At 37.7% G+C, this 11,477-nt stretch overlaps 1 protein-coding gene across 1 annotated transcript; it reads left to right on the top strand.

Annotated features, from left to right (window-relative positions):
* Positions 1–932: 932 nt before the first annotated feature.
* On the top strand, positions 933–6,809 carry bola1 (bolA family member 1). The gene is made up of 2 exons (XM_059339446.1): positions 933–1,059; positions 5,120–6,809. Exon 2 carries the CDS (start codon positions 5,143–5,145, stop codon positions 5,593–5,595), a length of 453 nt encoding a protein of 150 aa, XP_059195429.1. The 5' UTR covers positions 933–1,059; positions 5,120–5,142; the 3' UTR covers positions 5,596–6,809.
* Positions 6,810–11,477: the final 4,668 nt, after the last annotated feature.

The following is an 11,477-nucleotide window of genomic DNA, read 5'->3' as shown; positions in this document are numbered from 1 at the left end:
GTGATTAAAAAAAAAAAGGGTTTTCATTTAAAAAAAAAAATTAGAAATGAAAACAAGAAATTAGGATGTATGATGATCAAAAACAAGTTATTTGACGAAACCCTGCAATACTGAATGATGCAATTAATTTATTGCAAAGATATAGAATATAAAAACTTAGTAGGGTCACTTTAGATCCATGTTGTGCATCAAAGGGTTAAAAGATTTTAATTTAAATATATTTTGAACCCATCCATGAATGGAAGAAGCTATCTTGCATACTTAAAAAATAATAATAATAAATAAATAATAATAATAATGCATTCAATTTATTTAGCGCTTTTCAAGACACTCACGCTCTTTTTTTGGTCAATGGTTGTATTTGCATAGTTGTGATTTCATGCAAATGTATAGAATTTTTTTTCTTCTCTGAAAGGTTTAACACACGCCCATTTCCGCCAGGTAAAAAGAAAAACGAAAGATAAAACTTAGCCTTGATAATAAAAATATCCTCACAGTAAGTCGAAATAATTATATAAAAAGTCATAATAATGAGATAAAAAGTCAAAATTATGGGATAAAAAGCCAGAATTATGAGATAAAAAGTCAAAATTATGAGATAAAAAGTCATAATAATGAGATAAAAAGTCAGAATTATGAGATAAAAAGTCGAAATTATTAGATAAAAGTCGAAATTATGAGATGATGAGTTTTTATCTCATAATTCCGCCTTTTTATCTCATAATTATGACTTTTTATCTCATTATTTCGACTTTTTATCTCATAATAATGACTTTTTATCTCATTATTTCGACTTACTTTGAGGATATGTTTATTATCAAGGCTGAGTTCTATCTTTTTTTTTCTTTTTACCTGGCGGAAATGGGCTTCCATAATTATCAGATAAAGTAATCAGAAGTTCTTTTTTTGTGTGTTTTTTGTCAACAACGGTATGACACAAAAGTCCATGCTATAGGACTACAAAGCGTTAAAAAAAACTACACAACCCAGCGTGTCTGCTTGCACTTCCGGTTAGTGTGACGTAACGAGTTCAGGGACGCAACTGACTTCACTTGCAAGGTGAGTAGTTCACAAAATTCACCACAAACTTTAATTTCACAACTAGTTTAGGCGTATTGATGAACACAGGCTGGTTTGTTACATTGCATGGAGCTGTGGATGCTCTGTTGCTTTCTCTCCGTATTGGGTGATGTGTATAACGAAGCTAGCAGCTAATGCTAACAAACACAAACAAACTGTGAACTAGCTTGGATGTTTAGGTACAATCTAGCTAACTGGTTTTTAACGTCATTACGGATATTAAAAGTGGTGTCACCAGTTTATAAGTCACAATAACAGTTTTATGTTTCCAATGAGCCCCTCGGTTTATTTAACACAAAGCCTCCAGTGGAGCTGCTCGTTAGCTAACGTTAACCAATAGTTGGTTTTGACAAGTTATACTTAGGCGTTTACATTCCATCCGTCTGTCTGTCTATCTATCTCTCTGTCCGTCTGTCTATCTATCTGTTGCGGAGGTCCAGTTGTGAACGACACATGAAGGGGCCACTTTATATGGTACATATGTTTAGGTTATCATGCTTATGCCTACGGTTTAAGCATAAAGCCGTTTTAAATCCATATAAAACTTAATTTAATACGTTGTATGCATTTCCTCTTCGTCAGCGTTCTTACTTTAAGCCCTCCAACCTAAGACATCTCATGGTTTTATAGTTACAGCACTCAGATGAGGCTTTAAAATGCAAAGTAATGTTGGATAGAGACTAAAGCCCTTTACATACTCCACAGAACAGAGACATTTGTTCTGTTCTCGAGGTGGAAAAAACAAGAAAAAAGTTATTTCTGGCCAGGACATTTCATACTTTGTTGAGAAATGCATTGAGGAAACCTTTAAAATTAAAGTGTCTGACTCCAACACAAAGTCCTCACCTATTTCTCTGCGCCGATCGTTTGATCAATCAAATCAAAAATGACTTTATTCATCCCCAAGGGTAAATTCAGTTAGTCTGGTAGAATCTCTGTTAGAATGAGACAGCCTTATGGCTTTAGGAGCGAAGGATCTTTTGAATCTCTCCGTCCTGCAACGGAGAGAGAGGAGCCGTCCACTGCTGTTTGATGGGGAAAGGGTGAGCAGGAGACGTGCGAGTTCTCAGTTTTACTTCATTTTATTACAATATGGCATTAGGCTGGTCAGTTCATGAAGTCTGGACGCAGTCTAATTTCCCTAAACCCAGTTTTACAGCCTATCAGAGGCTTTACGAAAAAATCTTGGTTGATCTCCTCCAGAAGTCGCCTCCTTTCAATCCGTTGATTTGTCAGTTTATTCAATACATGGACACGCCATGTCACCAAGCAGAGAAGACAGTTATCTTTCTGCTCAGCACATCATGTTTGTGACCTGACCTGTAAAGATACTTTCAAATCACCAACTCCTGCCTTGATAGGACCTGCAGAAATATTATTGGAGAGACAGATTTTGCTTCAAACAATATCCACATAAAATATATCTTTTTGTGATGATAGAATCTTACTCTAAATAGGGCAGAGGAAGTTTAAGCAGATGCAGTAAATGTATTTAGTTTACCAATAGTTTAACAACAATATTAGCACATGAGCATTGTAGCAAATCATCTTGCATGAATATTCTATCAATGCACAGAGAGGGCACACACACACACACACACACACACACACAGTGAATTACGCACGCATAGATAGTGACCTACGTCAACAGGGAAAGACAACAGATTATTCTAACAACTTCCAGAGGAACTCCACTGGAGAACTCCTGGGAAGTCGTCACAACCCTCCCACTGCAGTACTATTCAAATTTCTGACCAATCAAACAATATTGCTTAGACACCACACAAGAACAAAGTTCTGCAGATGATGTGTCAAGAACAGAGAAATGTGTTCTCTCTCCCAGAGCTGCAAGAACCGAATGATGTCATTTTGTTCAAGAACAAATTTCTCTGTTCTTGCAAAGTATTATCCTTAACACATGAACCAGCAGGCTATTGCATTAGCTGGCTGTTCTTCTTAAAGGAACACTCCACCGTTTTTTCATATTAAAACATGTTATTCGGTCAAGTAAGACGAGTTGATACAGACCTCTTGCGTCTCAATGCGTGCACTCAATCGCCCTGGCGCGCGGCGCCACTTGGCTAGCACTTAGCTTAGCCCAGTTCATTCATTAGGATCCAAACAGATGGACAGTTAGAAGCGACCAAACTCCTCCACGTTTTCCCTATTTAAATACAGCTACACGAGTAGTTAAACGACCAAGTATGGCGACACAAAATAAAACGTGGCGCTTTTCTAAGCGGATAAAAAGGATAACTATAATGTATGGCGGAATAGCACTTGGGAGCACTTCGACTCGGCGCAGTAATATCATCACTCCTGAAAAATCTTCTCCCCCTCCCTCTCCCTCTCCCTCTCACTTCCGCTCCCTCTCACTTCCGTCAACAGAACCAACGTGAGCTGCACCAGGAGTAGTAGTTCGAGCAGAGCTGACGAAGTATCAGGTTGTAGGAAGATATTTGTGAACAATCATGGTTATAACGTGCATCGTAAAGGGTTGCGATAACAAGCAGAAGTGAAGTTATTTTGTGTCGCCATACTTGGTCGTTTAACTACTCGTGTAGCTGTATTTAAATAGGGAAAATGTGGAGGAGTTTGGTCGCTTCTAACTGTCCATCTGTTTGGATCCTAATGAATGAACTGGGCAAAGCTAAGTGCTAGCCAAGTGGCGCCGCGCGCCAGGGCGATTGAGTGCACGCATTGAGACGCAAGAGGTCTGTATCAACTCGTCTTACTTGACCGAATAACATGTTTTAATATGAAAAAACGGTGGAGTGTTCCTTTAAGATATGTATTTAGGGCTTAGACATTTAAAGGGTTTTCCCAACCATTATAATGCATAGGTGCAGCGTCAAAAACATTTTGCGCACCTCCTAAGCCAAAAAGAAAATAACATCAATGTGGAAAACATCAAAACTTAATAACTTTTATGAGATCTAATGTTGTCATTTGTACAGCAAGTCTGTTTGTTTATTGTCTGCTCTAGCTTTTCCATATTTTTGAACACTGCTATGGCATTGTCCAAAATAATGTGAAATTGCATTTTTTTTTATTGAAAACTAACTTGTATTTATACTAGTGATGCTGAGATGATCTTCATGAAGCTTTCCAGCATGTTGGTTTCACAAACTTTTTCATTTCTTGAGGTTTTATGTGCACACAAATCATCACCGGATCTGTGATTGTATTCTGTTGCAATAAAAGCATAGGAATAACGACTTTAGAAAATCAATTTTCATCTAATAGGCCTACATTTATGATGAACTCCTTGTGTTGTGAGTTATACATCAAATGTTTGTAAATCAGTTCTTCTGGTAAATATTTTTATCACAATATAATCATGGCAAGAGAGGCGACATTAGTCTACTTAAACTAGAAAGTGGTTTACGCTGCAAAAACCAACTGACAAAAAATAAGAAATAAATCACTAGAATTAAGCAAATACATTCTCAAAACAAGTACAATTATCTGCCAGTGCAGTAAGTACATTTTTCTTAGTAAGAATTCTTTAAATAAGTAAAAAAACATATCTAGGCAACGGAAGAACCAATGATAGCTTGAAATAAATCCAAATGTACTTATTTTGAGCAATTGTGGCTTGAAAAGCTAAACTGTAGTAACATTAAAATAAGGCAACAATACTTGAGATTAGCACGTTTTGGTGGATATAAAATGCTTTTGAAATAAAATTCAACCTACATGCAACTAAAACTCTCAACTGGAGCCAATATTTTAGGTTAAAAAAAAGTAAATTATATTCAAAACAATATAATTAAGATACTATTGCTAGATATAAGAAGAAAATACTTGGTAAGCTTCATGTTTTTTGCAGTGTAACCAGTCAGAGAGCAAGATCTGAACTACTTTCTAAACCAGTCACATGGTATGGACTGGCAGCGGCCTCGGGGGGCATTATGGGTCTAAAACAATAAAAACCTCCGTACACACTTCTCAGAAAACTTCCTGGATTTCTAAACAGGCTTCCAAGCCTCAGCACAGCACACAACATCACTCATTTCTACCCCTCTGGCTTTCATAGGTGGTCTCCAGCCACAGCCTCTGATGCTGCCTACTGTCCTCCGCTGTGTTCGGCCCGTCTCTACCAGTCTCGCCTTAAACCGGCCTCTGGGCCACTTCAGACCACACATGGACCCGGACCCGAGCCGGCCTGTTGAGATGTCAATCAGAACCAAATTGACTGACACACTCAAGCCAGAACACTTGGAGGTCCACAATGAGAGCCACATGCACGCCGTGCCCCCTGGCTCAGAATCCCATTTCCGTGTCCTGGTTGTTAGCTCCCAGTTCGATGGTCTGCCGTTGATAAAGCGCCACCGTCTGGTTAACGAGGCTCTGAAGGAGGAGCTGAGCAGCTGCGTTCATGCACTGGCCATCCAGGCAAAGACTCCCGAGCAGTGGGGAAGTAACCCCTCTCTGGCTAAGAGTCCACCTTGCATGGGGGGCTCGAAGGGGGATCACACCGTGGAGGAGAAGCTGAAGGCCGGGCGGGAGTGAAGGGCTGGACTATGAAGCTGTCCGACTGAGCTGTGAAGAAGGCAGGTTAAAATATAGAGATATATGGATCAATGTCTTTAATGTAACTGCAGGCAAGATTAATATTATAAAAGCCTGGTTCACTACACTGCCCTAGCCTAACTGCAGTAACTACATTTTTGAGTCATAATTGAGTTATAACTAAAATCTTAGAATAGTTGTTAAACACTTTTATATACACTGATAACAAAATCAATTTGAGAATGTTTATTCACTGAAAACTAAATATAAAAGCTGAAAGAAGACAACAACATTGTAGTTACTGCACTCTGTTTATCATTACTATTAGAACCTTTTACAGCAAAACCAGAGTGCAGTAACTACATTTTTGGGGTCAAAGGTCAAATACATCATCATGATTTTGAGCATAAAAATGACATCATCAATACATGTAGAAATAAATGTCACATCACTGACCTACCACTAACCAATTTGGCTGTCCAGTTAAAAAACTTTAAAGCAGTTTTTCTCAGTTTTACCCTTTGCGTAGTTACTGCAGTTAGACTTTGTGTATACAGGTATTTTGCATTGATGTTGAACTAGTACAATACAGCAGAAACACTGTAATTCTATAATTTGAGGATTTTCCGTAGCGATGCTCCCCACAGTTCTTGGTTTCAGTGATTCCAGATTAGTGAAGTAAATGGTCATTTTATTGTCAGAAGGGCCCATATTGCCCGTACAATAATAACACTTTTAAGGACCAGAGGTCGAAGAGTGGATTGCTACATTACTGCAAGTTATTGAAAATAAACAGTATTCTAAAAAAAACAACTAAATACATTCCTGTGATTCATGATTGATAATGTTGTTAACACCAGTGTTATTGGCAACTGAAAATGTGTGTGCTGCAGGATTATTTACCATAACTGAAATTAACATGGATGTTTGATTTGTGCACTGTCTGATTGAAACACTGATATTTTCTGTCATTTTAGAGACCAAACAACTAATGAATTAATCAAGATGTATGATATGCCTTTAATAGGTTAAAATTGGCCAATAACATATTGCAAACCATATATCTGTCAGACTTTGCAGGACTTTCTGTAAGGCCCAAATAATCACATAAAATTGTTAAAAGCCATATCATATACCTTATTAAATACATTTAAGAGTTTTCTCATTCCAAGACAGACAATCTTCAGTGTTCCCACACGTCTTGGAAAAACTGGAAAATGATTGACCAATTTTCCAGTCATGGAATATGAGAAAAGAGGTCAAATGTCCTGGAAATTATTAAGTTATCCTGGAAAATTATTTATCCTCCCCCTGCCTTGTGAGCATTTATTTCCACTGCTGTTAGCATAAATGAATGTGATTTAACATTACAGCTATCAATCAGTCAATTCGACTTTATTCAAGAGTAAATCAGAATACCTTTTTTGTCATTGCACAGGTTAACAAGTAATTAGCGAAATTAGACATCAATCAATTCAAAACTTATAAAACACACAAACAATATGACAGAGGTGGACAGGAAGAGTGAGAAAGTGTGCGTGTGTGCGTGTGTGTGTGCGTGCGTGTGCGTGTGCGTGTGCGTGTGCGTGTGTGTGTGTGTGTTTGTGTGTGTGTTTGTGTGTGTGTGTGTGTGTGTGTGTGTGTGTGTGTGTGTGTGTGTGTGTGTGTGTGTGCGTGTGTGTGCGTGCGTGCGTGTTAAACTAATCAAATGCAATTCAAAGGGCTTGACAGGTTGGTTAAACAACAAAAAATGGGCAGTAATAGACAGTTTCAAATGTTGTCCACTTATTACAGGAGTGAGTGACAATGTTAGGTAGACAGACTAGAAACAATCTAGGTAAATGCAAGTTACAACTGTACAAAAGAACACTTCCAAAGAATGAGCGGTACAGGGGAATGTATTAGTGTAGGACATAACTTATATATAAAGTCTCTGTAGCGGCTGGAAAAGTCCTGGAAAATAATTTCAGGTTAGGAGTGGAAACCCTGATTGTATCTAGTAAGATGGTTGGGACACAAGTTTGTGCAAAAAAAGAATTTTTATGACCTTTGAAAATGACTAATGCCTCATGTAATTGACATGAAACCTGCCTGTGCTGTGGGGATAATGTCAGTACTGCTGACTCAACACGTGGGGGCAGTATGTGCACAGTTATATGACAAACTGGGTTCACTGATGAACACAAGATGTCTTCATTATTCCTGTTAGAGTGAAATTTTCCAGTCAGTTTTCATTTCCTTATATGATTGTACATATAGTCTTATTACAAACACAAACTAGAGATGAAATAACACAAGAAAAGAAAGAAATTCATTTAAAAAAAAAAAAAAACTAAATTCAGTTTTAAATGTTTTAGTTCACAGCAAATAATGCACAAAAACTGAAAAGTTTCTGCAATCAAGCATTGCAAAAGTCTTTATTGCAATTATTCTTTGTATAAAAAAAATGCTCACTTATAATAAATGAATGATTAGTGTTTGTAGCTGTTAAGTAATTGGCTGAAGAAACCAGAGGACAAAAGTACAAAATGTTCAGTAGTTTGTCCTCAGAATGACGCACTCTTTACTGTGTGTGTTTTTGTACCATGTGTGTGGGTGGGCGTCTATTTTTGTCTTGGGGTTGTATGTGTCACCGTGAAGGTCTTCTTGTCCTACCCTCAACCCTGATGACGGCCAAAAATCACCCCTCAAGCCTGTGAGAGCGATAACACAGTAAAATGCACGTCAAAAAACGAGTCTCGACAAACAACGATCCCTTAACTCGATTATCATTAATCTGCAAGATGAATAAATTCTTTTGTGAACAACTTTTTTTTATTGCTTTTAAAGACAAAACAAGCACAGTATAGTACAGTATTAAAAAAGAAAATAATAATTAAATAAATAGAGAAAAAAAAAAGTATTTTAAAAAAAGAAACTTGGATCTCTATAAAACTCTTACAGGACATAAGAGACCATGTTTTAACAAGAAATGCAAATAAAAATATTGATTACAGCAATTCCTTGATCTTATCTGCCATTGTTTGCCATGCTAGAATAATATCAGCTCCAGCACTGTGTATTCTTGCCACTGAAAGCTCCATATTTATTATGTCAATGTACTTGTTAATCCAATGCGGCTTGGAAACTGTATGTGGAGGTTTCCAGCGTAAAGCCAGCATCTTTTTGGCAGCAGTGATGCCTGTTAGGAGAATACGTCTTTTCCAGCATGTCAATTGTAATGAGGGGGTATCATTCAGGAGTAACACAATGGGAGAACATGGTAAAATTAATAGATTTTTAACCCATTATCAGGTGAAGAACCATATTTGGTAACTTGAGCGGACATCTATAACAGGTTTCCTCGCTCTCCGTGAGCTCATAGAACCACATGGATTTCTACATCACAGATAGTGACACTGTGGCATATAGTTCAAAGGTAAAAGATAAAGTGGTGATGGATGCAAATAATAAAAAATAATAATGACTCAATTGACCTCGATTTGCAATATAAAAATGAGCATTTTTTGCAAAAAGTCTTATCATATCCTCCAATAACACTTCAGGGTTGACATTTTCAATTTCCAGGAGTGTGTTATAAAGGGTTAAAGAAACAAGCTCAGATTTGTTAAGAGTGAGACGGCACCAAACTCACACTCGCAGAGCCGAAGCAACTTTTAATGCTTTGCTGCAAAAGCTTTGAAAAGTTATTGTTAGCTCATAAAGACAGGCCTTCAGTGGAATGCGGTGTCACCTCAAGGTAATGCGTGTCGTCTTCTCCAATCATCCTCCGCCTGGAGTTGACAGCCTGTCAGGCCTCACAAAAGGCCCCGGTGAGGAGGGTGAACAACTGGTGTCACTGGTTTTGGAAAAAGGAAAACAGTAACACTACCACTTTATGACCCCTGCTCGCCCATTAGAGCCAGGCCTAAGGGGGCGAGCTGCAAGGTCGGGGGCTGTGGGAGAAAGCAATAAGCCGGGCCGCACTGCCCGGGGACCCGCAGACTGTCTCTGACACGAAGATTTACGTGTCACAATTCCAGGTGCTGTTATGATGGAGAGGGAAAAGACGTCAAAGTCGTCAAGGCTGATGAGGTGGAGTGCAGGGACTTGTCTCACTCTTAAAAAGGTTGGAGTATGAGTAGTACAGCACCTATTTAGTCTGTGGCAGTTATACAGCCAAATAACAGGGTCGCTCAGGTCAGCCCTCCAAGACTTGTTTGGGCCAGAGGTGCAATAGCAAATGCTCTAATTGACTTTCTTCTTCATGCACGTTTTCCAGTGAGTTCTAATGTGAGTAATTTCTACTCATTTTGGGAAGAGAGCAGCATTTTGAGAGCAAGCCTACAGCTGTGCAATTAAGGCCTTAGCAGAAGGAGAGTCCACTTAAGTTCTGTTTACTCTGCAGGGCAACTTTGAAATGAAACATGGACACTATTCTTAGGATTCCATCAGCTCTTTCACTCTTTTTTTTTTCTTCATTGTTTTTATTGCAGTTTTTTTTTTCTCCATTTGACAAAACAAACAGTTTCTACAAAACTAGACACACGACAAAACAAACACAAAACATGACAGCTCTTACATAAAAGATGAACATAAGGCATTATACACAAGGTGGTGGATCAGTCTTACATTATATGAATGTCCTTCAAGAGCACATCAGTCTTAGTTTTAATAGAGTGGAGGAAAGGCCCGGTCCGATATAGTCCAAAAATGGGCGCCACACTCTGATCTACACTGTGATGTATGACGTTGGTAAGATATTCTAAAGCAGGGGTCTCAAACTCAAATTACCTGGGGGCAGTATCAAAATGACCAAAAAAAGTCACAAATTGACAGAAAAAAAATAAATTACTTTAAAAAAGACACGGAACAACCAAAAAAAAGAGACAAAATCACAAAAAAAAAGAGACAAAATGACCAAAAAAAGACAAAATGACCAAATATGTCACAAAGTTACCAAAAAAGTACCAAATGACAGAAAAAAATGAAAAAAAGATGAAAAAACTAAATTACTTAAAAAAGAAACAAAATTACCAAAAAATTACACAGAATTACCAAAAAAGACACAATTATTAAAAAGGACACAGAATTACCAAAAAGACACAATTATTAAAAAAGACAACATTATTTAGAAAAAGACACAAAATTACCAAAAAAAGACACAAAATTACCAAAAAAAAGGAATTAAAGGGACCTTCAACGCACAACACGGTAAAGTGCCATTCATATAAAACTCACATTAAACTTTCATATCAAGGTGGGGACCACAAAATATCGTCACAAGGGCCGCAATTGTCCCGCGGGCCGCAAGTTTGAGACCTGTGATCTAAAGGGATCAGATCAAAAATGATTTTGCGCCAATCACAGACAGAAGGAACCTTGTCACTGACCCACTGCAAAAGGATATTTTTCCTAGCTGCAAACATTAGAATATTATACAGTCTTTTGTTGACTGCTGCTTTCAAATAGTCACTTGGAAGACCTGTGGGGTCCATTTCTATATTCATATGAAAAATTCTCTCCATTTCACTTATAATTTCAGCCCAATTTCTTTGTAGTTTATGACAAGACCAGAAACAATGAGTTAAAGTTCCCACTTCAGTTTTACACTTGAGACACAGAGGGGAGAGAGCGCGGTTGAAGAAACACCTGCGGTGAGGGCATATATGTAATTTTTGTAAAATCATAAATTGTGTTGCTCTAGTCCAAGTGCAAATTGAAATCTTTTTAGTAAGAGACCAAAATGGTACCCCACTTTTCTTCGTCTATGGTCACAGACAGCTCCTTTTAGCTTTTTTCACTCTTAACATACTCTGTGTTGTCTTCAAAAAGTAATCTTCCATTTCAGTAATACTTAAGTTACAAGACTAATAGTTCTATGAAAATGATTTTAAAAAATG

Source organism: Centropristis striata, chromosome 8, assembly GCF_030273125.1.
Source record: "Centropristis striata isolate RG_2023a ecotype Rhode Island chromosome 8, C.striata_1.0, whole genome shotgun sequence".
NCBI lineage: Eukaryota > Metazoa > Chordata > Actinopteri > Perciformes > Serranidae > Centropristis > Centropristis striata.
Note: the sequence above shows the minus strand (reverse complement) of the source record. Positions and strands in the feature narration are given on the sequence as shown.